Source organism: Corvus cornix, chromosome 10, assembly GCF_000738735.6.
Source record: "Corvus cornix cornix isolate S_Up_H32 chromosome 10, ASM73873v5, whole genome shotgun sequence".
NCBI classification, from domain to species: Eukaryota; Metazoa; Chordata; class Aves; order Passeriformes; family Corvidae; genus Corvus; species Corvus cornix.
The window spans coordinates 19,863,248-19,889,065 of NC_046340.1; the positions used below are offsets into that span (position 1 = coordinate 19,863,248).

At 56.0% G+C, this 25,818-nt stretch overlaps 5 protein-coding genes and 1 non-coding gene across 15 annotated transcripts in view; 4 read left to right on the top strand and 2 right to left on the bottom strand.

Annotated features, from left to right (window-relative positions):
* The window catches only part of CPEB1 (cytoplasmic polyadenylation element binding protein 1), a 38,769-nt gene extending 35,018 nt beyond the window's left edge, over positions 1–3,751 (top strand). For all 8 annotated transcript variants that reach the window (XM_039557669.1, XM_039557670.1, XM_010412409.4 and 5 more), the window contains 3 exons: positions 1,203–1,297; positions 1,524–1,604; positions 2,283–3,751. In XM_039557669.1, coding sequence (XP_039413603.1) covers positions 1,203–1,297; positions 1,524–1,604; positions 2,283–2,393 — 287 coding nt within the window. In that variant the 3' untranslated portion in view covers positions 2,394–3,751. The remainder of the gene's footprint in view (positions 1–1,202; positions 1,298–1,523; positions 1,605–2,282) is intronic.
* A 678-nt stretch (positions 3,752–4,429) lies between these two features.
* On the top strand, positions 4,430–7,086 carry RPS17 (ribosomal protein S17). Its single transcript, XM_039557983.1, has 5 exons — positions 4,430–4,513; positions 4,721–4,872; positions 5,395–5,500; positions 6,507–6,572; positions 6,960–7,086. The coding sequence occupies exons 1-5, from the start codon at positions 4,511–4,513 to the stop codon at positions 7,038–7,040; spliced, it is 408 nt and encodes a 135-aa protein (XP_039413917.1). The 5' UTR covers positions 4,430–4,510; the 3' UTR covers positions 7,041–7,086.
* LOC120410566 lies at positions 5,094–5,221 on the top strand. Its single transcript, XR_005602838.1, has one exon. It is a non-coding gene; the product is annotated as a small nucleolar RNA SNORA71 (small nucleolar RNA).
* Positions 7,087–7,676: 590 nt separating the features above from the next.
* On the bottom strand, positions 7,677–13,347 carry TERB2 (telomere repeat binding bouquet formation protein 2). 3 transcript variants are annotated; one of them, XM_039557982.1, is made up of 7 exons: positions 13,252–13,347; positions 12,743–12,824; positions 11,379–11,524; positions 10,449–10,507; positions 8,140–8,234; positions 7,966–8,054; positions 7,677–7,891 (listed from the first exon to the last, which is right to left on the bottom strand). In XM_039557982.1, the coding sequence occupies exons 1-7, from the start codon at positions 13,313–13,315 to the stop codon at positions 7,749–7,751; spliced, it is 678 nt and encodes a 225-aa protein (XP_039413916.1). In that variant the 5' UTR covers positions 13,316–13,347; the 3' UTR covers positions 7,677–7,748. The 3 variants fall into 3 exon arrangements, with proteins under 3 accessions (XP_039413916.1, XP_019149184.1, XP_010410745.2); XM_019293639.3 differs by lacking the exon at positions 13,252–13,347 and having other exon boundaries at positions 7,966–8,051; positions 12,743–13,090; XM_010412443.4 differs by lacking the exon at positions 13,252–13,347 and having other exon boundaries at positions 12,743–13,090.
* A 1,917-nt stretch (positions 13,348–15,264) lies between these two features.
* Positions 15,265–17,923, bottom strand: B2M (beta-2-microglobulin). The gene is made up of 4 exons (XM_010412404.3): positions 17,812–17,923; positions 17,375–17,653; positions 16,840–16,893; positions 15,265–15,695 (listed from the first exon to the last, which is right to left on the bottom strand). Exons 1-3 carry the CDS (start codon positions 17,879–17,881, stop codon positions 16,880–16,882), a joined length of 363 nt encoding a protein of 120 aa, XP_010410706.2. The 5' UTR covers positions 17,882–17,923; the 3' UTR covers positions 15,265–15,695; positions 16,840–16,879.
* A 2,150-nt stretch (positions 17,924–20,073) lies between these two features.
* Positions 20,074–25,803, top strand: PATL2 (PAT1 homolog 2). The gene is given in 20 exon segments (XM_010412402.4): positions 20,074–20,160; positions 20,162–20,233; positions 20,702–20,795; positions 20,921–21,222; positions 21,343–21,411; positions 21,521–21,586; positions 21,946–22,113; positions 22,228–22,317; positions 22,503–22,657; positions 22,775–22,852; positions 22,933–23,071; positions 23,186–23,300; positions 23,381–23,481; positions 23,789–23,833; positions 23,991–24,139; positions 24,385–24,544; positions 24,806–24,946; positions 25,025–25,122; positions 25,197–25,349; positions 25,553–25,803. Coding segments are annotated over 20 exon segments (2,322 nt in total). The 3' UTR covers positions 25,593–25,803.
* The last annotated feature ends 15 nt before the right edge of the window (positions 25,804–25,818 follow it).

Below are 25,818 nucleotides of genomic sequence, written 5' to 3' on the forward strand. Positions count from 1 at the left end.
CCCTGTAGGCATTGCTGAAGGTTTCTCTGTCCTTGTTCAATGCTGTTAGTGGTTGTTGGATGCTGCTGTAGCTGCTTTTCTGTTCCTAGAGCAGAGACAGCTGTGGGTCTTCTCACTCTTGGGCTCTTGTCACCAGAGCTGAAACATGGCGTGTCATGGTGTGTGTACCTCCCTGGAGGCCTCATGGGCCAGGGGACAGCACTGAGGTGGCTGGTCTGTTGGAAAAACCCCACAGCCTCTGCCTGAGGAGCAGCTTTCCAGGCTCAGGCTGCAGCAAGTCACGAACTTGGAGAGACACTGAATCTCCTGGTGTTGCCAGGCAGTAACAGTGTCAGAGCTTGGTAGCGCAGAGCTGTCTCTGCTTGTCGCTGTCCTTGGACAGCAGTCAGGCTTTTCTGGGCAAGGCTCAGGTTTAGGATATGTCTGTGGTGCTGCAGAGCCCCTGAAGTGCCTTTAGGGGGGACAGTCTCACAGGGGTGGGAATGGGAGTATGAGACTAAGCAAATTCTCAGTGTGACTGTGGATGAGGTGTCCCAGAACCTCCCTGTGCTGGCCCTGTGAGATCCCCAGCCCCCTGTGGTTCATGCAGAGCCCAGCTTGCTCCAAGTAGGCAAGATCCATCTCCCAGCAGCTCAGTGGCATGTCCACCCTTGGAGCTGTCCTAAAGTCGCAGCAGTCAGAGCTCAGTTTTGGTAACTAAGCTGTGCCCTGCTTGGTTGTGCTGATGGAGGCATCTCCTGTAACCCCCAGATTGGATCCAGGCCCTCCTGCCTGTGTCCTGTTCAATGCTTTTCAGGAGGAGAATGGATGGGGGTTTGTGTGGCACTTTGTGCTGTGGCTGAGCTGTAGGGATCTGCCAGTGTCAGTCCAGGAGCTTGGCTGGGAGCGAGTGGTGCAGGAATGCTGCTGACTGGCAGTGAGGCTGCAAAACACCAGGCTCTGGGGTGAGGGGGAGGCTGGGAATAAAAGCTGCTGAGCTGTCTCGGCACCGGCGTATTTCAGGTGCAGCATGAAGCACTCCTGCTGCTCCTGGGAATGTAGTGCCTGGAGAAGGAGGCAGGAAGAGCCCCCAGACCCTGGATACTATCTCCTGCCAAAGCTGCTTCCCTGTCTGAGTGGCACTGGGGAAGGGGTGGTGCTGGCAGCAGTTCCCTCTCCATCTCTGTGTTCCTCTCTAACAGTTGTGGTCTGGCTCATTCCAGGGTCGGGCCGTGTCACCTTCAACAACCAGCGCAGTTACCTGAAGGCTGTGACCGCTGCGTTCGTGGAGATCAAAACCACCAAGTTCACCAAGAAGGTGAGTGGGGCTGGTGGGGCAGCCCAGGGAGGGGTCTGTGTGAGGGGTGGTACTGCTGGGAGCACCAGTGCTCGTGGAGCCTGCCCCGTGTTCCTGCTCCAGCAGAGGGAAGTGTGGCTGCTGCTCTGCCAGCCCCAGGGGTGCTGCTGGGGATGGATTCGGGGTACCCAGGCAGAGGGCAGTCAGCCCGGTGCTGCTCCATGCCCACTGCCCGGTTCTCCTGCAGGTTCAGATCGACCCGTACCTGGAGGACTCCATGTGCCAAGTGTGCAATGCCCAGCCTGGCCCATTCTTCTGCAGAGACCAGGTATGGCCAGTTCTCCTGCAGCCTGTGCTCAGGGGTTTCCTCGAGGAGGAGCGGGCCCTGCTGCTGGGTTTTGGGGATATATTCACTGACTCTTCCCCAGTGGGCAAGGTGACCCCCAGCTGGGAGGGGGTACTTGCCAGGAGGCCCAGGCAGGCAATGTCCACCTGGCTTGAGCCAGGGGTGCTGCAGTTCACTGGTGCTGTGCCAGCTCTGGGGCCTCGTGTGGGATGGACTGGTGGCCCTGAGGGGAGGGGAGGTTGCTGCTCTGTGAGCCATGATGAGCTGGGGTCAGGGTGCATTCCCCTGGGGCTGGCTGAGGCACAAGGAACTCCGGCTGACCTCACCTCACTGCAGGCAAAGGAGCTTGGCTGGGCTCAGGCAACTTCCTGCAGAGTTGGGATGGGGTATGAGCAGGAGGCAGGAATGCCATGGGAGTGATGGGAGCACTGGCAGAGCCCAGCTGCGCCCCAGTACCCAGGCCCTGACTTTGAAACCTGTTCAGAAGACGGAAGCTGGGCCCAAGAGGCCCTGCACAGCATCACTGGCATTCCCTCTCTCCAGCCCATGGATGCACTGTGCTGGCGGGGGCTGCAGGCAGGCAGGGAGGGGAGCAGCGGCTCTGCCGGTGTCCCTTTGCTGCGGGAGCCGCCCCAGCGTTGCCCTGTGCTCTGCCCACAGATCTGCTTCAAGTACTTCTGCCGCTCGTGCTGGCACTGGCAGCACTCCATGGAGGTCCTGCGCCACCACCGCCCGCTGATGCGCAACCAGAAGAACCGGGACTCCAGCTAAGGGGCCGCGGGCTGCCGCGGGCAGAGTCCTGGGAGAACCTGCCCCGAGGAGAGCGCAGCAGCGCCTGCCGGAGCCAGGCCCGGCTGGGAACGTTCTTCCTGAGGACTGACGGGGAAAAAACAAAAATCTTACATTCATGTTTGCACTTGCTGGTCTTTTTGTTTCTGCACTAATGCACAGTGAGTTTTGTTGGGGTTTGTTTGGGGGTGTTTTGAGGGGGGGAGTGCCCCTCAAGCCATTCTGCAGTTCCCAGACTTTGGTTCCTGGTTTGCTGACGAGAAGCAAAAATTGAAAATGAATAAACCCAACCAACCAAGGGCCACGTGTCGCGGAGGCGTCGCCGCAGGCGCCTCCGCCCTGGTTTTTTTATTTTTTAAAGGCGCTTTTTTACATTCCTTGCAATACTGGTGGAGAGAGCGCAGGTCTCATTGGTCATTGTTTTGCCGTTGCCATACAGTGCCTTTCCATTCATTTACCCCCACCTGGATGGTGTGACCTGGGTGTTCAGCTGGCGTTTTTTACTGTAACAACAAGGAGACTTTGCTCTTCATTTAAACCAAATCATATTTCATATTTTACGCTCGAGGGTTTTTACGAGTTCCTTTTTACACTCTTAAAAACAGTTTTTAAGTCGTTTGAAACGAGAGATTTTTTTCTTTCCTGGCAGCTTTTAACATTATTGCAATTTGTGTCTGGGGGCTGCTGGCAGGACGTTGTAAATCCAGGGGTTTGCAACGGGACAGGCCGGGCTTTGTTTTTGTTTTTGGATTTGAAACTGGACGGGATGAGGATCTCTGAGCTGCTGTATATAGTTTTAAATAGTTTGTTGCACTTTTTTAAGTTGCACTTATGGGGGGTTGATAGAGGTTTTTAATCACACAAAGTCACAGGACTTACCTTTTCTTTTGTAACAAGCTAAAAAAGGGCTGCGTTTTGGTGGACGATGAAGGTTCCTGGGAGCCCTTTCTCTTAGAGGGGACAAGTAATTTTCCTTTCCTTCCCGAGATGTTTGGAGTATCAGTGCAGTCGACCGAAATGCTGCTGCTGGGATTTGAGACCTTTAATTATGCCGATTATTATTATTTTGTTACTTTCCCCTCTATCGGAAGCTGTGTGCCAAAGAACCAGTGTCATAATTTCTCCCTCTTTACTATGATTATTTTTTTTTTTCTTTCCTGCTGAGCTGATGTTGCATTGTTGCATATCCCAGCTGCTCTTTGTGGGGTTTTGTGAAGCTGTGTGTGAAGTCTCTACCTCATTGTAGTATATGCAGGCAAGACTGCACTCTCCTACAGACGCGTGGAGTAAGCTGTGGTGTAGTTTTTGGCACATAATAAACACGTTGCAGCAAAAAAAACTTTCTTGGGCCTTGTGTGCTTCGTGGGGGATCTCTACAGCTCGGAGGGCTCTGGTGTCACTTCCTGGAGGGTGTGGGGGGAAGGCATGGATGGAGCTATGAAGTGTGGATGCTGTAGGTGACGCGGTTGGGAGGGAGCTCTCTCTGCTGGGCAATGCCTTTTTAGATCCCACTTACCCGAGGTGCCTGTGAGGCCCTAGGCTCCAGCTGGAGCTCCCCTAATTGCAACAAGAAGTTAATGAGGTTGAGTGAAGGGGCCTGTGTTGCTGTGCTTTCTCCCTCTGTGGCAGTGGGGGAGGGGGCGACACCCTCCAGGGCTGTGAGGGGAGAGGGATCCCAGGGCTCCTCTCTCTGACGCTGGGGACAGCTCAGTTGGACTTAGGCTGCCACAGTGGACACCTATTGTGCCCCATGCTCCCGGAGCAGGGAAGGCTTTGGGCTGCTCCCACGTCCCACAGTGGTAACTCTGCAGCAGCCTTGTTGTGCTCACCCCTCCTCCTCTGGGGCTGGGTGGTGTGAGTTTGTGGGTGCTCAGTGTCGTCTCTCAGGGCCTGGGACTCTCACTGGTCCCGCAGGCTCCCGGCCCGGGCACTGCGGAGCGCTCGGGATGCGGCCCCGGGAGCGCCCGAGCCCCGCCCCCGCTCGGCCCCCGCCCACCGAGCGCCGCTGAACCCTCCGACCGCCAGGGGGCGCGGTGGGGCGTCGCGGGCTTCCGCCGCCTCCCGCCACCTTCCGCTCTCTTTCCGCGGCCGCCGCCGACATGGTGGGTCCGGGTCCCGCCATCCGCCGCCATCCGCGGGCGGGCCCGCGCCCCCGCAGCGGGGAGCGGCGGTGGGGACCGGGGGGGAGCGGGGCCGGCGGCTGGGGGGGGCGGTGGGGGGCAGGGATGGCTGGGGAAAGGGGGGACGCGGGGCGTGGGGCCTGGGCTCGGCGGAGCCTGACCGGCGCTCTCCCGCCCGCCCCCGCGTAGGGACGCGTCCGGACGAAGACGGTGAAGAAAGCGGCGCGGGTGATCATCGAGAAATACTACACGCGCCTGGGGAATGACTTCCACACCAACAAGCGCGTGTGCGAGGAGATCGCCATCATCCCCAGCAAGAAGCTGCGTAACAAGATCGCGGGGTGAGGGACTGAGGGCCCTGGGGGGTTCGGGCACGAGAGGGGGTCCCGGCTGCGCCTTGGGCACTGGAGGGTCCTGGATGGGCTTTGGACACCGGAGGGTCGCGGGACGTTTGGGCACCGTGGGGGCCCGGGTGAGCTCTGGGCAGCTGGGGGTGTCCCGAGGTGTTTGGGCATTGGAAGGTCCTGGGGGGTTCGGGCGCGGCGTGGGGGTTCCTGCTGGGCCCTGCATTCGAAAGTGATCACGGTCCCGCCCGTGGCCGGGTCATTGATAGTGCAGGAAGAGGAGTGCGAGAGTTTTCCCGTGTTTGGAGGGGTCTGTGTCCCCCCCAGACCCTGTTGCTGTCGGACATTTTGTCTCTGATGTTCCCTGGAGGTGGTGGGATGATGCTGGTGTCAGTGGTGGGACACAGCCGGGGTAGGTGGTGGCAGCTGTCCTCATCGTGCTGTAGTTCCAGGATGTGGGGTGTGGGGAAGGGTGACGTGAGCCCTGGGAAAGCTCTGGACACCCCCGTGTCCCTGCAGGTACGTCACCCACTTGATGAAGCGAATCCAGAGGGGCCCCGTCCGCGGCATCTCCATCAAACTGCAGGAAGAGGAGAGGGAGAGGAGGGACAATTACGTCCCAGAGGTGAGGCTCCAGCTTCCCCATCGCTCCGTCCTGCCTTACCATATCTCCATAATTGGTCCCAATTTTTTAAAATAAATCCTCAGCCCCTCAGCCAGGAGGAGCTGAGGAGGGTTTGGATCAAGGGGGCTGAGGTGGATGCCTCCAAAACTGCTACCTGGGACAGGAAGGGCAGCTGGCTTCTCGTGGTTTGATTTTCCTAACTTAAAATGGGGGGAAAAAATAATTTGATGTGAGGCAGGAGGATATTTCAGAGTGGCTGAAAACCTGCCCTCCAGCCAATGTCCCTAGAGAGAGGGTTTTGGTGAAATCCCATTGCCTCTGTTTGGATGGGATCAAGATCTCACCTGTCACCTGGGTGAGGTGCTCCAGGAGTGCTTCCCTCGTTCCAGGAATATGATCCCGTTGCTCCTGAATCCTGTAGCTGTCAGGCACAGCACATGTTGCCCCTTTCCCAGATCTTCCCCATCGGCTCCTGGCAGGAGCTGCTGGTTTCGGTGCTGGTTCCGGGTGTGATTGCAGGGAAGGAGTGACTGTGAGCACGCAGACCTGTACTGTTTGTGGTTTCTTAGAAAAATCCTGATGTTAGGTAGCTCTTGGGGAAGGAAACCTGTGGAGGTTTGGGGTCTGGAGAGGCCTGGAGGAAGTTTCTCTGGGAGCAGGAAAGCACAGGTCCTGGAGGTGGAACAGCCTTTGCTGGTGGATTTGTGTCTCAGGGCAGCTATGAGTGTCACTGATGACTGCCAGGACTGGTGCAGTTGAGGGTCCCACACCAGCCCCTCAGCAGCCTTGGCCTGGAGCAGGTTGGGCCTCAGTTTCCAAAGATTGCCATAAAACAGGCCCTTCCCTCTATTGCCAGTGGTCTCTCACAGTGTTCCATCAGGATGCTCCTGCTCTGCTGCTGGAACTGTTCCCCACAGTGGTGGGATGAGACCGGAGTGGCTGTGGGGACACCCTGGCAGCTGTGGGGCTTTATCAGTCATACCTTTCCTCTCCCCTCCGTCCCCAGGTCTCTGCCCTTGACCAGGAGATCATTGAAGTGGACCCGGACACCAAGGAAATGCTGAAGCTCCTGGTGAGTGGCCGCCGCTGTTCCCTGCCAGCTGCCGGCGTATCCCCGGCACAGCTCCTGCTGCCCTGAGCGGCTGGATGGTGTGGAGGGGGTCCCTCCACCCTGGGTGCTGTGGGAGGATTCATTTCCGTATGGCTTTTGGGAGGGCAGAGGCACAGGGGCTTTGCCACTAGCATGGTGGCTGTGCTCCTTGCCCTCTATTCTGATGATTCCCTCACCAAGGAGTCAACCTCCAGAGCAGGGTGGCCTCCCCTTCTTAGGAGAACTGCGTCCACCCTTTGTGCTGCCACAGCACCTTCCCACTTCCCACACCTTCCCAGAGGAACTTGCCCCCACTGTCAGTGGGCAGGGTGCTGTGACTGATCCCGTTGTTCCCACGCTGTTTTCCAGGACTTTGGCAGCCTGTCCAACCTGCAGGTGACACAGCCCACAGTGGGAATGAACTTCAAGACGCCCCGAGGAGCGCTCTGAGTCTGTCCCTGTGTGTCGCTTTTCCAATAAACGTGAGGAAACCATCTCAGCCTGCCTGGTCTTTGGACACCCAAGGGGTGAGGGAGGGTGGGTTCTCGGAGTGCTGCATTGGAGCATGCAGAAGATTCAACACCTTCATGTGTACCAGCATCTCTTTGGGTTCTTTCGTGGCAGTTTGGGGTGTGAGGGCCAAAGCTGTTATTTTAGAGGCTCTCCTGCCTTTGAGGCAGTGGGAGAGGACAACCATGGTGGCTCCTTGGAGCCTGTGGGAGCCTGTCCTGGGTTTGCCTGTGCTTCCTCCAAGTGGACAGCATGGGGGTCAGGCTGTGCCACAATAAAAGTTGCTTTTTATAACCCTGTTGATCACTTTCAAGTGCTTAAATGAAAGGGAAAAGTCTTAAAATTCCTTGATTAAATGAAAGTAAGGAGACCTATGTGTGTCCCTCCAAGGAAAACTTGCTTAAACTATATAAACACAGCTTAAACTGCCCCCCTCAGACTAAAAAGAAAATACTGGGTTTTTGGGGAGAAATGTCCATGTTTCTGTTTGTTGTGACATTGGGTTTAAGTAGTTACTTAAAGAAGCAAATACTGCAATAACTAGCCAGTAATGAAATAACACACTGAACACTGAGCTGCAGTTGGATAATGTATAAATCATCTAGCAGCTCTTACACTGAAGTTGTTGCTGCTCCAGCCACCTGTTCCTTACAATTTCCTCTTCATTTTGGTCTTCTCGCAGTAAATGCTACATTTGCTTTGAACCCAGTACACTGCGTAGCCTGAGGTGCCGGGGATGAAGTCGTGGAGTTCCCCCTCATATTTCTTCATGTCCCGTGCAGAGGGATAGCCTGCAGAGGGAGAATGGGCTCACTGAGTCCCTGCTCCACCTGCCCCATCCGCAGCCCTTTCCAGGGGTATTTACCTGTCACCATGTTATTTATTGGGTATTCCTGGAGGGCACGGTATGGAAATTCTCCCTGGGCAAGTGCTTCAGAGCCTGTTTCTTCACTGCTGTATCAGGAGGGAAAAAAATCTGTGTTAGTTCCTGTGTGTTAGGGGGTGCATCCAAATCCCACCATCCAAGGTAGGAAAATACCTCTCGTCCAGGTCTAGCACTTCTTCCTCTGGTTCTTCCTCGCAGGCATTTCTTGCCGCTTCTGGTTCCTCTGTTGGATTTTCATTTGGCTGTGACTGTCAGCACAAGGATGTTACAGGTGTGCCCTGAGTCACTGCAGAGCACCTGGGACATGCTCCGAGTGCACGGAACTTTTAGGGCTCGTGATTGTCAAGTGTAATTCAGAGTTAAATTTTTAATCTAAGGCCATTCCTGCTTCAGAAGTGCTGGGAAGTTGCTTTGAGAGGAGAGTGGGCAGTGACATGGAGAAGGAAAACAGCAAAGGGCTGAGCTCAGCCTCTGGCAGTTGGAATCCCTGAACAGCACACTGCTGGGAGACTGGATACATCTGGGCAAGGGAGACAGTCCTTCCAGTGCTGTCCCCTTTGGGATGTCATGCTGGGAGGGACACCCAGCACAGCAATCCCAAGGAATCGGAATCATTTAGGTTGGAAAAGACCATCGAGTCCACCCAGTGACCGATCACCACCTTGTCAACCAGAGCAGAGCACAGAGTGCCATGTCCCATCATTCCTTAAACACCTTCAGGGATGGGGACTCCACCCCATTCCTGGGCAGCCCATTCCAGTGCCTAATCTCCCCTTCTGTGAAGAAATTCCATCCTGCAACCTAAACCTCTCCTGGTGCAGTGTCCTCTCATCCTGTCCCTTATTCCCTGGAAGCAGTGCCTGACCCCCACTTAGCTCCATCCTCCTGTCAGGGAGTTGTGCAGAGTCAGAAGGTCCCCTCTAAGCCTCCTTTTTTCCAGGCTGAGCTGTCCCAGCTCCCTCAGCTACTCCTGCTGCTCCACCCCTTCCCCAGCTCTGTTCCCTTCTCTGGACCTGCTCCAGCACCAGAATGTCCTTCCTGAATTGAATCAAGGGGTCCAGAACTGGACAAAGCACTTGAACTGGGGCCTCAGCAGTGCCCAGTACAGGGGAAAAATCACTTCCTGGTTCTGCTGGACACACTACTCCTGACACAGGCCAGGTGCCATCGGCACTCTTGGCCACCTGGGCTCATGTTCAGCTGCTGTTGATCAGCACTCCCAGGGCCTTTCTTGCTGTGCCACTTTCCAGCCACTCATCTCAGCTCTGCAGGGGTTATCATGGCCAAGTGCAGGACCCAGCGCTTGGCCTTGTTGACCCTCATACAAATGACCTTGGCCATCGATCCAGCCTGTCCGGGTCCCTCAGCAGAGCCTTCCTAGCCTCCAGTAGATCCACACTCGCACTCAGCTTGGTGTCATCTGTGTATCTGATAATGGTGGACTCAATCCCCTCATTCAGATCATCAGTAAAGCCACTGAACAGGACTGGGTCCAACACTGATCCCTGGGGGATACCACTGGTGACCGGACACAGCTGTCCAAGCTGTGGGCTGCAGTTTTCCAGGAGATGCTGTGGGAAATGGTGTCAAAGGCTTTGCTGACGTCCAGGTAGGCACATCCACAGCCTTTCCTTCATCCACCTGGCAGGTCCCCTCGTCATGAAAGGAGATCAGGTTGGTCAGGCAGGACCTGCCTCTCCTAAATTCATGCTGCCTGGGTCTGATCCCTTGGTTTTCCCGTATGTGCCGTGTGATGGCACTCAAGGTGATCTGCTCCATAACCTTCCCTGGCACACAGGTCACACTGACAGGCCTGTAGTTCCCCAGATCCTCCTTCCACCCCTTCTTGTGGGTGGGTGTCACATTGATACCTCATCATCTGGGACCTCCCCAGTAAGCCAGGACTAAGGATAAATGATGGAGCGTGGCTTGGCAAGCTCTTCCTCCAGCTCCCTCATCACCCTGGGATGGTTCCCGTCCAGGCCCATGGACTTGTGAGCATTTAAGTGGCACAGTAGGTCACTGACTGCCTCCTCCTGGATTTCTGGGGGTCCATTCTGCTCCCCGTCCCTGTCTACCAGCTCAGGGGGCTGTTTGTCCTGATATAATCAGTGTTGAAGACTGAGGCAAAGAACGTGTTAAGTACCTCAGCCTTTTCCTTGTCTTTGGTGATGGACATTCCAATAAAGAATGGAGGTTTTCTTTGGCCCTCCTTTTGTTAATATTTATAAACACATTATCCTTTACAGAGGTGGCCAGATTAAATTTTAGAGAGCTTTCACCTCTCTAATTTTCTTCTTTCTGCATCACCTAAGGACATCCTTAAACACTTCCTGAGTTGCTGGCCCCTTTTCCCAAAGGTGATACATGCTCTTTTTTCCCTGAATTCCTGTGAAAGCTCCCTGCTCAGTGCAAGCTCGTCCTTCAGCACACACACGTGTAGTACAAATTTTTCATCTTACCTGTTCTTCTAGGGCATCTGCCTTCTCCCAAATAAACCGGCCAATTTTCCTTCTGATTTCTGCCAAGAACAACAAAACCAGTGACTGTGAGAGCATCAAAGAACAGGACTGTGGCAGTCGCTGCCAGTGCAATGCCCTGCAGGTGCCTCTGGAGGCAAGCCCCAATGCAAGGTCCTGCCCCTGGGCCAGGGCAATCCCAAGCACAAATTCAGGGGGGCAAGAATGGATTGAAAGCAGCTCTGAGGAGAAGGACTTGGGGATGCTGGTGGATGAGAAACCCATGAATATGACCTGGCCACGTGTCCTGGGCTCATCCCACAGTGTGGGCAGCAGGGGAGGGGAGGATTCTGCCCCTCAGGCCTGCTCAGGAACAGCAGTGCTCCTCCAGCTCTGGGGTCCCCAATATCAGAAGGACAGGGAACTGCTGGAGACAGTCCAGAGAAGGCCATGGAGATGCTCCGAAGACTGAAGCCCTTCTGCTCTGGAGCCAGGCTGGGAGAGCTGGGGAGGTTCAGCTGGAGACGTGAAGGTTCCAGGGACACCTCAGAGCCCCTTGCAGGGCCTAAAGGGGCTCCAGGAGAGCTGGAGAGGGACTGGGGACAAGGGCTGGAGGGACAGGACAAGGGGGAAAGGCTTCAAACCGCCAGAGGACAGGGATGGATGGGATATTGGGAAGAGATTCTTCCCTGTGAGGGTGGGGAGGCCCTGGTGTAGGTTTCCCAGAGCAGCTGTGGCTGCCCCATCCCTGGGAATGTTCAAGGTGATATGTTCTGTGATAGTAGATGGATCACACTCCCACAAGAGCCACTCCCAGGCAGAAGGAAAAGTCCCTCCCTGCAGACAAGTAACTGCCAGTTCTGGTTTGCACCAAGCCTGCACTCCTGGGGGATTTCCCTGGGAAAAAATCCCCGGACGATTTTTTTGCCTGACCTTCTTGCAGGCAGGCAGGGGGCAGGACGAAGTGGCCCAGAACCACCGAGGGCTTCTCTCCCGCGCTGGTGCTCGCCCACAGCGAGAGGTAACGGGAGTGAAAGACCGTGGCTCTGCCCTCCAAGTAACTGAGGCTCTCGTGTATGCTGGAAGAGAGAAAGAGAGCTGGTTTCCAGAGAGCCTGGAAGCAAACCATAAACCAAAACGTTTAGAGGGGTGTTGTCATTAAACCTGCTCTGATATTTTTGCCAAAAGCACCTAATTTTCTGTGATTTTCTAACTGTGAGACTCTACCAGTCACACCCCGTCACAGTCCCTGCTGCCGGCACCTCCCAGGGGCAGCCTGGAGGAAGGACAAGGGTAAACGTACTTTCAGGGATTACACGGTCCCACTCTGCTCTTGAGGCGAAACTGCTTCTTCGGGGAGGGCAAAGCCAGGATTTTTCTTTAATTACCCTTCACCACGCTGCTCCCTGCTCACACAGCTGAACAAGGAAGCGGAAGTGGAGGGTGCTCCAGCCCTCAGTGTTCTCCTTAGAGGGGAATTAAATATTGTTTGCTGGGTTTAAGGATGCATATAATGATTACATTTTTTCACAAGAAACTATCTAACTATATACATTGAATATATATTAAAAATTATCCAGAATTCCCCTGGGGGAACAGCCCAATCCGGCAGGATGTTGTTGTGAAAGGAAAGTTGTTATTGTGTGTTTCCTGGAATTCCCCTCCCTTAGCTGGAGGTGGTGACTGAAAGATTCCAAAATTCTAAGCCAGTTTTAAGCACTGGTGTGTTAAAAAGAAACTGTTTAGTCCAGCCTAGCAAAGCCTAAAAGAAACACTGCAGCTTCCTTTCCCATAAATATACTTACATGACTAAATAATGAATAAATACAATATTCACTGATATTGAGGAAGTGAGGAAGATCCTGAAGACTTTCTTATATTTGTACAAATGTTCTGTAGCCCTCTAATTTTTTATATTAAGCATTTCACCCCTTTTCCACCCATTTTTATCCCAGTGCTTCCTTTTAGCATTAATTCACATTGGATTTTTAGCACCAGGTTCTTTCCTTGTGGATTGTTTTAGATGCTGATTTTCCAGCAGGTAATTCACAGCCAGCAAGAAACCAGCACAATTAATTTAATTTGTATCACAGCAAATCCCTTCTCAACACACGGAGAGTTTTTCTCTATTCTGTCTATCTACAGCTTAGTGTGGGTGTGAGTTTCCCCAACCCCACTGGGCAAGAAGATCCTGGCAGATCCATGCCACGACTTTAAAAACACCCCCTTGACTTCTACGGGATGTCAGTATCCATGAAATACTTTCCACTAAAGACATTAAAGCCTCCTTTACCCACCTGCGGGTGTCGGGGTGGGCGGCATCGCTGCTGAAGAGGTAGTCAGCATCCAGCCAGTGGGTGATCGTCCCGCCACCGTCCGCTGCAGGGGACATGGGGTGAGGTGAGGGTGGGCATCCAGGGGCTTCCCACCTCGGGGTGACCTGGGATGGGGACAGCTGGTGGTGAGGCCGCAGGGATGGGCCCTGAAGTGAAAGCTGTGATAGCTCCCCATGGCTGTGGGACTCCCACCGCTCCCCTGAGGGCTGTTCCGGGCTTTTCCTCAGTGTGGGGGCACCTTGGACTGGCCAAACCCATGCTCTGCCCTGTTGTGTGGGTCTCAGACCCATGAAGGGGTGACAAGACTGTGCCCTCACTGCTGTGCCCTGCTAGGGAACGATGGGGCTGTGCTCCCCTCCTAATTCCCCCTGAGTGGCCACATGGCTGTGCCCCCCTCAATTCCCCGCGGATTCCTGACAGCTCGGTGCCCCGGGGCTCCCCTGAACTTCGCCGTCGCCGGGCCCCCTCACCCCAGAGACCCCGCGGGCCCGGGCTGACGCTCTGCGAGAACCAAGCGCGGTGTCCGCGGAACATGGCGGCGGGAACGGCCGTGAGGGGCTGGGGGAGGCGGGAACCGCCCTGAGGGGAGACGATGGCGGGAACGGCCGTGAGGGGCTGGGGGAGGCGGGAACCGCCCTGAGGGGAGACGATGGCGGGAACGGCCGTGAGGGGCTGGGGGAGGCGGGAACCGCCCTGAGGGGAGACGATGGCGGGAACGGCCGTGAGGGGCTGGGGGAGGCGGGAACCGCCCTGAGGGGAAGCGGTGGTGGGAAAACCCGGCGAGAGCGAGAACGGCTGGAGCTGTGTCGAGGAGCTTTAGGCTGGATGTTAGGGAAAGGTTCTGTCCCCCCCAGTGTGGCCGGGCACTGGAACATGTTCCCCAGGGCAGCCCCAAGCCTGAGAGAGCTCAAAGGGCACTTGGCCAACGCTCTGAGGCACAGAGTGGGGGTTTGGGGTGTCCTTTGCAGGGTTAGGAGTTGGACTCAATCCTTGTTCTCCTAGAAGTTTTTCTCAAAAAAACCCTTGCATTTGGCTGACTTAGGAAACTGCTTGCAGAAAAATTGCTTGTGTTTCATAAAGCACAAATGAGGCTTGTTCCATACTTCAAGCTTCCCAAGATATCCCTCAGGATACCCCATCCCCTGGGAACTGTCTCCAGCAGCAGCAGTGCAGCAACATCCCGGGTACCTCAGAACCCCAAGGATGCTGGATAAAACAGAGAAGGGATTTCTGGACATGGTCCTGAAATCCAGCTGTTAATCAGCCTCTGGTGTGGCCATGTGTTGTTCTCCCACAGACAGGGGATTTTTGAGTAAACTATCAAAATATTTAAGAACAGAAAAATCCCACAGATGCAATCAGAGCAGACTTCCCCAGTGTGGGAAGATGATGATGTGTCCTTTGGAGACAGGGTCGTTTCACATATCCTCCACAGAATCTTCAGTTTCTGCAGTCTACTCAACCCCTGACCTAATCAGGATGAAGCTCTCCTGGTGGAGTGGTGACCCAGCCATTACTCTGGTGCTCGTGAGGATAGGAAAGGTGGAGCTGAGGTGGTGGAGAGCACTTTGGTGGCCCTTCGTGATCCACAGGAGGAGGCCAGGACATGGTCCACAGCTCCTTGGGCTCACACAGCAGTTGGTGCTGCTCCACTGGGGTCTCTGGGAGAGAAGCTGAAACCTTCTCCCCTCTCCCAGGCCACCTTCTCCCACACAGGGACCCCTGCTGGGGCTGCCCAGTCCCCAGAGTGCATCTGGTGCTGCAGGCAGAGCTGTGTGGTGTGTCCTGCTGTTCTATGCTGAGTGATGGGCACTGTGCACAACCACCCTGCCACCTGTCCTGCCCTTGAACACCCCTCTGATGAACCCAAAGGGATCCCCATAATGGGGCCCTGCCCCTCAGCAACGTCCCACATGGGTGTTGGAACTGCAACAGCCTGGATTTTCCTAATCCCTAACAAAAAAAAATTGGTTATAATGAAAATAGCTACGGAACAAGATAATATCCCTCAAAAATCTGAATATACCCTAGAAGAGACATGGGATCCCCTGAGTCACCAGGAACCCTTGATCCCATACATGTGAGCCTGGTTAAATCCATTTTGATTCAGTATTCCGCAAGTGATCATTCTGATTTCTTCATAAAATAAGAGTGAGCTGATGGGAGTAGTATTGGGTTTAGGTAGTGTCATCAATCCCCCATGGTACAACAGAGGACTGGCTCCAACTGCGCTTCTCCATGGGGTCAGGCACAGAGAGAAAACCAGAACTGATACTCACCAACACACACATCTGCTTCCCCCAGGCTCAGCTTTACACCACACACTCCAAGATGCATCAGCTGGAGCTCTCCCCCTTGGAGTGGGCACCATTCCCTGCCATCACTCCTTCTGTGCCCCCAAGGTTCTTAATCCCTTTTTTAAACCTTGTGCCTTCCCTTCAGAGCCACACAGGAGCCTCCAGCCAGGCAGATACCACATCAGCAAAAAGCCTTTAATTTTCTTTTTATTGATGGAAAAGCGCTCTTGCATCTTCTCAGTGGGATAAAAAAGCACAACTGACCATCATGCCCCCAAGGCTACGTATCTGCCCACAACCCATCAGAGCCTGTGAAATCAGCTTGGGCTGTCAAGTTACTCTGAAGAAACATGTTAAGGACTAGCAGTTTATCAAAGTATAAACATCCTGCAAAATTTGGAGCAGTGAAGAGCTACCATTGTTTTTTAAGCAGTAATGTGAGCATTTATAGCTACATGCTCAAAAAGCCTGCAGAGCTCCCTTGACGCTGTGGCTAAGTGAGATTTAACAAGGCTTATTAGTGAATTTCTGAATGGAAGTTGATCATTCTTGTGGATATGATGAAGAATGGACAGAAGCTTGAGAAGACTTTGACTTGCAAGCAGATTTTCTCAGACCTGCATGGAGAGAGTGGATTGACATCAGTCACTCTAGTGACACCTTCAACTCTAATTATTTTAGGACTAAAAACCAGTTTCCTCAGAGCATTCTGACTGCAGCACCCCTGCAGAACCACCTTCCAGTGAGATTCAAGTAAAAATCCTGCAGAAACTGCTTTTTTGTCTCCTCCTTGGTGGAGTTCAGAGTTCAACAAGTCAAGAGGATCCTTGTTCTCCACCCCAGGGACCTTGTCCTGCTCTCAACTCTTTCCATGCCAGCTCAGTAAATCCTTGTTCCCAGACCACAGTGAAGTCACCCACATCCCACCTGCAGCCAGACTTGGCATCCCTCACCACAGGTGACGATGTCCCACCAACTGAAGCCATGGTGCTGCATGGGCACAGCACATTCCAAACCCTGCCTTGGGGCCAGGTTCACAACCCCACTGCCCAAAGATGAGTGACAAACCAGATGAGTGACTGTATACAACTTCTTAGAGCTCTGCAGGAACTGGGGCATTTCACATAAGGTCCTGTCAAGGTTTGTCCCAGGCACAGTTAATCATTATCCTCTAACAGGGCATGTAACTAAGATGTTTCAACCAGGGTGACATCAGCTAGGCCACAGAGTTTCTTTTCCCTATCAAGTGTTAAACTAGAATTTCCCTGTTGCTAACTCCAGATCAGTTACATGCGGACAGTTTGAAGAACTTGGCGCCCTCAGACTCCTAGACACCACTGAATTAACCCCGAAATGTTTCTGGTTTGTGCCTCATGGAGCCGCCCTGCCACAGGGTTAACCAGCCTGAGGCACGGGGATCTCTGGTACAGCAACTTCCTCCTCCTCCCCTGACAGGAAACAGCACTGCAAGGCCTGAGGAGGCTTTAAGGGACCTGCGACAACTCTCTGCAGTATCTAGCTGACACAGAAACGACATGCACGGAAGGTTTTCTCCAAAGTTCTCCTTTTTTTGGAGCAAATGACTCTTGTAGGCAAGGGACGGCCAAAACCAGACCAAAACAGTGGGCAGAAAGTTTGCGTGGGGAGAGTTCTGTGGCCCAAATCAGCACTAATACGATCTACTTTTTGGGTGTGGTTGCTTCTGTTCCCCAGCTTTTCAAACCCTCCCCCCCTACAGAAATGGGTCTATGTTTCCCTTACCAGCATGGCACACAGCACCACGGATTATCCCAGACACGGCTCAGAAGTCTGGTTCTGCAGGAAAAAAGGGCAGAGCGTTAGACTTGGGGGCAGAGGGCACCCCCTCTCCCCTGTCCCCACAAGGTTCCCCCCCAGAAACAGCCCCAGTGCGGTAACCAGAGAGCTGCCCTCAGTGGTAGCTGAGGCTGGGTCACCACCATCAGCCCCGACGGCTGCATCCTTCTTTATATTCACACAACATAAAGCCAAAATTCACTGCATGACCCATCACCTTCTAGGTAAGTTCACCAAGGCAGAGATCACACGACATGGCATCACCAAATCCCTATGAATTAACACCAACGCGTGTCCCCCCTGAATCCTTCATAGGTACATATAACAGACTTTTCAGCTAAAACCAAATTAATTTTCCATCTCTAACACAAGACCTTCAAACCCCACTCCGTTACAACATCCTGCTTCCCAGGAGAAGGAACAGAGACAGCATGGATATAAAGGAGCGAGCTCCAGCATGCAGGAGGAAGGCACAGCGTACCCCATCGGTAAATCCGTGGCTCCGTCATAGTGGAATGCGCCACCCTGCAAGCGAAGGTGTCACCCCTTGTGGGGGTGAAGGGCACATAGACCAGGCGCTGGAACTGCCACTTCTCGTTGAAGGACAAGTCCCCGTACATGACGCCGGAAATGGGCTCCCCGTTCTTCAGGAGCTCGATGTCAATCTTGGGTGGGTGAAAGCCGGTGACGAAGCAGTGCAGGGTGTTCTGCTTTCCCTCCTCGGCGCGGGAACGGGCGTAGACTTCGACCTTCGGCGCCTCTGGAGAGAGGGGAGAGGACGCGTGAGAAACGGGGCTGCGGTGGGCATCGCCTCGATGCCAACGCTCGCCCACCCCCCCGGGCACAGTGACCCGGACCCGCCGGAAGCCCGCAGCCCTTAACCCCGTCAGAACCCTCCGCGCCACCCCAGGCACTCACCAGCGGCCGCCCCCAGGCCGAGCAGCGCCAGCAGCGCCAGCACGCCGAGCGCCAGCACCCCCCGCGCCATCCTCGCTGCTCGCAGTGCCGCCGTTTCCCGGAATGTCCCACCCCTGCCCGCGCTCCGCCTTTTATACCCTCCGGAGCCACCCCCAATCGCGGCGCGGAGCGTCAGCCGCATCATCAGTCTCAGGGCAGAACGGGAGCTCCGGGGTTGTGCGAGCCAGAGCGGCGCTTTCGCTTTCGGTTTTCCGCTGAGTGAGGGGAGAGACCCGGGTAGAGACCGCGGCGCGTCGGGCAACAGCGGCTGGACGTCAGCCCAGGTGGCAACGGCACCTGGTTTGGACCAGCGCCCGTCCCCTGTGCTGGGCACTGCTGCGGCCGCACCCTCCACCACAAGAAGGACACTGTGAGGGGCTGGAGCATGTCCAGGGATGGGAACGGAGCTGGGGAAGGGGCTGGAGCGCCAGGAGCAGCTGAGGGAGCTGGGGGGCACTCGATTTGGAGAAAAGGAGGCTCGGGGGAACCTTCTTTCTCTGTAACTCCCTGACAGGAGGGTGCAGCCAGGTGGGGTTGGGCTCTGCTCCCAGGGAACAAAGGACAGGACAAGAGGAAACAGCTTCAAGTAGCACCAGGGGAGGTTTAAGTTGGATCTTAGGGAAAATTTCTTCTCTGAAAGGGCTGTCCAGCCTTGCCCCAGGCTGCCAGGGCAGTAGTGGAGTCCCCATCCCTAAAGGGATTTAAAAGCCATGTGGATGTGGAACTTGGGGATATGGGTTAGTGGTGGCCTTGGCAGTGCCGGAGGAATGATTTGACTTGATGGTCACAAAGAGCTTTTCCAACCTAAATGGGGGTAAAAGCCACCTCTTGCTGAAGGTTTTGCATCCAGGGGCAGTATTACACTAACAGCCTATGGTGGAGCAAGCTGTCCACCTTCCTTTATGAACCTCTTTAAAAACCTGTGTGGAACGTCTCATTCCAGTAGCTGTGGGCTGTTGTTTGAGCATAGCACAGACTCCCTGACATAAAACATGAGAATTCCAACACCAAAAAGCCAGGTTTTCTGGTGCCTCCTCCAGAAGAACTGTGAGCACCAAAACCCAGCTAGGCTGGGAACGCCACTGAATGTCCCAGTAATGCTGCTTGGAAGGAAAATAAAGGGAAAAGAAAGGAAAGTCACTACTAGTGGGGAGAAAACAGCAGCACGGTGTAAGTACAAAAACACTGAGTCCCTTTAGGACCTGCTTTCTTAATACAACTCGTTAAAACCCAAATTAAGTTAACAAAGCATGTACGGAGAACATCCCAAAGGCAGCAGGTAAATCGGGAGAGGCCAAACAAAGGAAAACCCTGAAAACACTGTTATCAGTTCCCACTGGCCCAGCTCCTGCTGGGTTTGCTGGCTGCCCAGAGAGTGGTGCCGGGCACGCAGCTGAAAACACGCAGTGTTTTTCCAGGGTGAGATAAACAGATGCAGCTGTGGCCAGAGCCTTATCAGGGATCTCAGGGCTCTGGCAGAAATAATCCCTGAGTGCTCCATCGGTGGCGGAGTTGCTACAGGGTCACCACATCGGGAGTCACCACCCCGGTCCAGCTGACCCACGGGCGAATCTGGCTCTGCCCAAGTGGGCTCTGCCCAAGTGGGCTCTGCCCTCGGCTTGCGGAGAGGATGGCAGGACATGGATCCTTTCCGTGCCCTTTGGGATGTGAATCCCTGCCAATGACTCTGCTGTAACCCACCACCTGTCAGAATTTCCCTGTAAAGAGAAGCACAACTCTTCCAAAGGATGTTTTTAAAAAGCCACAATGAATTGGTTAGAGTAGCCAAATCTTCCACTTTTGGGATATTTCTGCTTTTATTAACAGAATACTGGGAGAATTATTTGGGAGTAAGTGACGTGACCAAGGTGCTCCTGGTATTCAAGGGGATAAGGGCAGTCCACTATGCTTTGTGAGATGTAGAAATTTACAGCGTTAGTGTTGTCACCTGTGCCCGATGTCATCTACGAGAATATTCCATCCCGACAGACCACATCCCACCACTTTTCCATAACTCCTCAGAAGGATATCAGCTCTGAGAACACCATGGCAGTCAAGGAGCGACCCGAGCAGTGGGGAGAGCCGGGCTGGGGTGTTCTGTGCTCCGAGAGCCGCGGGTGGGGTCACTGACCCTCCTCATCCTCACTCCCTGGCTGCGGGGGGTCCGAGCGCGGGGGCACGGCGAGCCGAGTGCGCAGGCGCAGGGCGCCGCTGGGAGCCGCCATGCTGTACGGCAGGCGCATGCCGGGGCGGCGGGGGCGGCCCGTAAAAGGGGCGGCGGGGGCAGCGTGGCCCCGTAGAGGGACCCGGGACGGACGGAGGGTGGGTGAGCGGGAGGAGGCGGAGGCGGCACCGCGGGATGGCGGAGGGCGGCGAGCGCATAGTGAGTGCCTGCCCTGCTCCGCTACACCCTGCCCGCTGCCGCCTCCTGGCGTCCCGCTCGCTCCGCGGTGCTCGTTCTCCGGAGCTGGCGCTCCCCGGAACGGTCGGTCCCGGAGCAGACGCTGCCCTGGAGGTGCTGGTGGGATACTCTTCCCTGCCTTGTGCTCGCGTGCCGCTCATGCCCTCGTAGCGGGTGTTCACTCCGAAGCCTCATGGTGTCTCAGCCCAGCCGCGCTGGTGCCGTTCCGTGCCGGCATTCGCTGGTGCCGGCAGCTTCCGCGGGTTGAGCCTGCGGGTCCTGCCCTCGCTAGCAGTGCCGCTGGCTCCCAATTTTACCTTTTCCATCTGTGAGCCCTGTGGGCTGCCTGGCACCACCAGTAGAGTGCGGAAGAGGTTGGATGCCCCCCACTTTGGGAGCATGTTAGGGTTACCTCTCCCTTAGCGAGGACTCTGCTGCTTCCAAATCCAGATTCTTGAGGATTTCCTGCTGGTGGAAGATGCGATTCTGCTGGAAGATGAGGATGAGGAGCTCGACCTATACAACGAGATGACTTTTGGGTTAGGTAAGACCTCAGGGGAGCCCCGGTGTTGGAGAGACCTGCCAGCAACCAGTGGGGGGAGCAGACACCCTGGTGGGCACTGCCCAAGCATTCACTCACCCTGCTGTACTCTCCTTCCCCCCTCCAAGACCGAGACTCTACAGAGGAGGATGTCCCAAAACTCCTGGTGCCACCGGAGATAAGCCCTGAGGTGGCCAAAGCATTGGCAGAGGCGACTGGAAGAACAGCTGAGCAACTAGAGGAGCTGGGAGAGCCCCAGGAGGAAGGTGGGATAGAGCCAGAGGTGGAGCAGGTTAACTCTCAGTTGGAGGAAGAGGTAGAGGAGCTGGGGACTGAGGAACAGGAGGAAGAGCAGGAGTGCTTTGAGGAGCCCAACGAGCTGGGAGACCCAGCAGTGATGAGAGCTGTGCGGAGCAAACCCACGCTGGAGGTGATGTGTGAGCAGAGGGGGGGGTCCTGCTGCTCCCCCTCCATCCCCACACCTGTGGCTCCTGCCCCACAGAGGGCACTGGGGGAGGGAGGTAGATCTTTAACTCCCCTTTCCTTGCAGAGCCAGGACTCGGCAGTGCTGGACAGTAGGATTGGTACTTGCTGGGGAGAGTTTAGCAAGGAGGACACGGTAAAAATGTCCCCTCCCATTTGGTGATAAGGCTGAGTGGCCCCTGTGGTGTCCCCTGCCCTCTCCCCCTGTTCACTTGCCTCATGCCAACCATCTCCCTGTTTTCCAGCTGGCGATGGATCCCACGGCATGGGGCTCCTGCCCTGGCAGTATCCCACGTCACTTCATGCTGGAGGTGGGTACCCCCAGCCAGGCCTTCAGGGAGCGGCCAAGGGATTCCCACTACTCTAGGACAAGGGTCACACAGGAATTTGGGACAACTGGGGCATCTCCAAATGGCTCTGAAGGTGCACAGATGTGTCATGGGTGCCCACCCAAAGCAGAGCCTGGGTTTGAAGGCAAAGTTGTTGAGTTTGGGGTGACTGGGTGTTGCCATGCGTCCCAGCTGCTCCACACTACCAGAGTGGGAGCTCAGCTGGTGCATGGTCCTGGTTGAGCAATGACCAAAGGTTTTGGTGAGCTGCCTGTTACTGAGGGAACTAAACTGTTCCCAGCTGTGCCCCGTTCCCACCTGCTGCTGCCTCCTCCCCGTAGGATAAAGCCGTCCTCCAGGTCATGGAGAGACCCCCACCATCCACCAATATGGCCCTTGACTTCCTTGGCTCTCCTGTGCAGAGGGGCTATGGGGGCTCTCCCCGGCTTAAGCACCCTGACTTAAGACTGATGTCCCCCAAGCCTTTCCCCCGGTGCTTTCTCCAGCAGGTAACAGGTTGGGGGGGGGCTCTTGCATCCCTTCTTTCTTTGCCTCCCCTCCCTGGAGGTGCAGCCTCGAGGACAGGCTTGTCCCAGTGACACCTCCTGTCTCCTGTTCTGTAGCAGGCACCCCTGATGTCTCCTCGCTCCCCATGCTCTCCTCGGCCCTTCCTGCCAGCTTGCAGACCCCCTCCACTCTTCACTCCCAACCAGGTAATGTGGTGGGCTTTGAGCCACTGAGGTGGCCCTGGAGTGGCAGGGGATAGGGAGAGTGGCAGTATCTGGGGGTAGCACTTTGCCTGAGGGATGGAAGCCAGAGGCCAGCACAGAGCTGGCTGACCCCTCTGGGATGCTCAGATGGGAAGGCTCAGACCCTTGATCTCCTCTCTTGCTCTCAGACTGCAGGGTATGCACCTCCGACCCCTTTCCAGCCCGGGTCCCCCACCGTGGGCAGCCCACCGCGGCCCCTGGGCATGCACTTTGGGTCTGTGTCTTCCTCTTTGGACCCTGCTCTCTTCTTCAGCCCCTCAGCCATGGGCCAGCTGAACCTCAGGTAGCAGGAGTGGGGTGTTGGGGTGGGACTGGAGGGGCCCTACAAAGCAGCTGGGGGCCACCTCATTCTGGGGGTGTTCCAAAACCCCCCTTGACCCCTGTTTGGTGTCCCCTGCAGCCCACCCAGCCACATGACCCAGCTGCACCCCCAGCACCAGCGCATCCTAATGCAGCAGCAGGGCAGGCAGGCACAGAGGTATGGGGGTCTGTGGGGTGCTGTGGGATGCAGGGGGGCTCTGGGTGGTCCCAGTGGGCTGAGGTCTTCTCCTGTGCCAGTGTCTCCCCCAAGAAGCTGTGGTCTCGTAAAGTGGACCCTTATGCTGGGCTGATGACTTCCAAGGAGAAGGACTGGGTCATCAAGGTGGAGATGATGCAGCTACAGAGTGAGAACATGGATGATGACTATTACTACCAGGTGGGCTCCTGCTGGCAGCACCTGCAGCTTGTTCTCCTCAGGGTGGGGCTTTGGGAGCCAGAGAAACTCTCCAGGACTGGTGGAGGGAACTCCTGGCTTTGCCTGTTGTTACAGACCTACTACCACCGGTTGGAGCGTAAACAGGCGGAGGAGGAGCTGCTAGGCAGGCGCAACAAGCCCCCCAAGCTGGTCACGCCGTTCATCCAAAAAGTGGAGACCTATGACTCTGGTGAGGGGCTGGGGCAGGTGGTGAGGGGCTGGGCAAGGAGTTCTGGCACGTGGTGTCACCATGTTCCCCCTCTCCTGCAGTGGTGCGCATCGCTGGCTCGCTGGGCCAGGTCACGGTGTCTACCTGCTACAGCCCTCGCCGGGCCATCGATGCTGTGCACCATGCCCTCATGGAGGAGGAGGTAGGTGAAGAGAAGCTGGGCTGGTTGGGGCCCTGAGTTGCCAGGAGTGCTGCTTTAGGAGCTGCCCTGAGCAGTGGGATGGGGCACACAGTTGGAGGAGGTGCCACCTCAGCAGCAGCAGCTTGTGCCCAGCCAAGGGATGGGATCGGGCTCTGGCTAGTTGTAGCTGGCCGTGATTTCCCCATGGGACTGCTCTGTGTCCTGAAGCCACCTCCGATCCCCAGGTAGCAGCTGGCCCAGCACTGGGCTGGTGGCAGTGTCTGGGGATGGCTGTAACCCTTGTGCCTTCCCTTCTCCCCTCCCAAAGGCTGCAGGGACCTACCGGCTGCGGGCGCTGCACAGGATCGAGAAGGTGAGTGGGTGGTGATTTGGGGCTGGGCAGGATGGCCCAGGTGTTCTGTTTTCATCCAGGGATTTCTCTAAGGGGACATCTACCTAGGCAGGGTCCTGGATAGCCAGTGGGTAGAAGATGCTCCAAGCTTCCTCCTTACCCTGTACTGTTTCTCCAGCTCTTCCTGCAGCTGATGGAAGTGGAGGAGGTGCAACAGAAAATGTCCCTGGCCCTGGGGGAGCAACAGCCCCCCAGGCAGGAGCAGAAGAGCCAAAAAGTGGACAGTATCTACCAAGTTTTGAAAATCAGGGCTTGCAGCAGTGAAGAGTGAGTCTGTGCCGTGGGGAGAGGGGAGCAGGCAGCATGTTCTGGTCCTCGTGGATCTGAGATGCTCATTGATTAGCAGGTCTGGGTCATGGGAGGGTTGGGTCCTTCCCTCCATGTGTCACTGCAGCCTATGCTGACCCTGCCTGTGAACCTTGTCCTCCAGTGGAGCTGATGCTGGTCCTTTTGGATGGACAGAGATGCTCCAGGTCCCTTGGGATCTGTGCCAATGGAGCCTTTGTTCTCAGGGAGGCAGAAGATGAATTCCTGCAACTGCTGTGTGTGCGCAAGGGCAAGAAGCTTGTGGCCCGGCTGCTGCCCCACCTGACCCAAGAGCAAAGGGAGAAGATCCTGCTGACCATCACCCACCACCTGCCCTTCCTCATGAAGAAGGACATGCTGGATGAGGCAAGTACCTCCAGCCAGGGCAGGGATGGCCCAGGCTGTCTCCCTCCTCCTCTGTTCTTGCTGGGCCAGGGGGCACCCTGGGCAATGAGGGGGATCCTGTCTAGTGGGGTTAGCGTGAGACAGGAGCCTCTTCCTATCCTTGGGGAGGAGAAGGTCGCCAGCAGTCCTAGTGGCACTGACCCTCCCCACCAAGTGCTGGGAGCTGTACCTGTGACAGGTCACAGCATCTCAGATTCCTGCTCTCCCCTCTGCCCTGCCCAGTCTCTCTCCCTGCTCTACAGCCCGTTGAATGAGGTGGTGGGTGGGATGACCTTCAGCAAACTCATCGAGCTCCTGCAGGAGCTGACCCGGCCTCTACCTGAGTTTTCAGAGCTTCCCCTCACCATGGCCTTGAAGAACCAGGTATGTGGCCCTGAGCCTCACTGTGTCCCTGGGGGTGCCACTGCTGCTGGCTGTGACACTCCTGGTGCTTTCCTGCAGTTTGGCATCTCCTTGCTCTACTCCCTGCTGAGCCATGGAGAGAGGCTGCTGTCCTTACGTGCACCACTGAAGCCATGCAGAGGGGACTTCGAGGCATGGTGAGGGACTGTGTGAGCCTGGGGGGTTTGTCACCGCTCCATGGGGTGCTCACCCCCTGTGCTGGTGCCCTCAGGATGGACACGGTGTACCTGGTGTCTCGGGAGCTGTCGCGGCTGCCTACGGCCTCGCTGGCAGAGCCTCTCTTCTTGCCCAGCAACCTTGTCTTGCTCTTCTGTCGCTACCTGGACAAGCAGACTGTCCACCACCTGGCAGCCAAGATGGGGGAGTAAGTACTGCCTGGAATGGCTCCCTGCCTCTCCTGGGGATCCCTCGGGCGAGGAGCAGACAGCACTGGGGGCTCACTGCTTCCATCCCGCCTTGGAATTATCTCCAGACCTCTACTGGGCTGAGCTGCTCCTGGTGCCTTTGCTCCCAGTTCTTTGGGACAGGTCAGCAACTTGATGCTCCAACCTCATCCTTTCCCTCCAGGTGCTCCCCACTGCCCACGGAGGCTGACGTGTTATGCTGAGCCCTGGGAGCTGGGGATGGGGTCCGGAGCTGGCGGTGCCGGGAACGGGCAGGGCCCGATGCCGTGGCTTTGGAAGTGAACGCTTACCCTGGTGCGGGGCACTCTGGGTGACACGGGCAGCGGCGGGGCTGGTGCCGCCCTGTCCCGGTGCCCGGGAGCACAGGGGTGGGTGGGTGTAACTTATTTTGGCCTCGCCCCTGGCAGTGGTGGGTGCTGGGTCACGGCG

What these genes read in the sequence shown, in the direction of transcription:
- RPS17 (XM_039557983.1), top strand. An exon ending in CTGCGTAACAAGATCGCGGG is followed by an intron (nt 4,873 to 5,394) that starts GTGAGGGACTGA and finishes GTGTCCCTGCAG; the next exon opens with GTACGTCACCCACTTGATGA. An exon ending in AGGAAATGCTGAAGCTCCTG is followed by an intron (nt 6,573 to 6,959) that starts GTGAGTGGCCGC and finishes GCTGTTTTCCAG; the next exon opens with GACTTTGGCAGCCTGTCCAA.
- TERB2 (XM_010412443.4), bottom strand. Translation starts at nt 13,071, where the DNA reads ATGGGTCTGAGACCCACACAACAGGGCAGAGCATGGGTTTGGCCAGTC. An exon ending in GCCCACCCCGACACCCGCAG is followed by an intron (nt 11,525 to 12,742) that starts GTGGGTAAAGGA and finishes TCTCTCTTCCAG; the next exon opens with CATACACGAGAGCCTCAGTT. An exon ending in CAGATGCCCTAGAAGAACAG is followed by an intron (nt 8,235 to 10,448) that starts GTAAGATGAAAA and finishes TTGTGCTGACAG; the next exon opens with TCACAGCCAAATGAAAATCC.
- B2M (XM_010412404.3), bottom strand. Translation starts at nt 17,881, where the DNA reads ATGGCGCGGGGGGTGCTGGCGCTCGGCGTGCTGGCGCTGCTGGCGCTG. An exon ending in CGGCCTGGGGGCGGCCGCTG is followed by an intron (nt 17,654 to 17,811) that starts GTGAGTGCCTGG and finishes CCCTCTCTCCAG; the next exon opens with AGGCGCCGAAGGTCGAAGTC.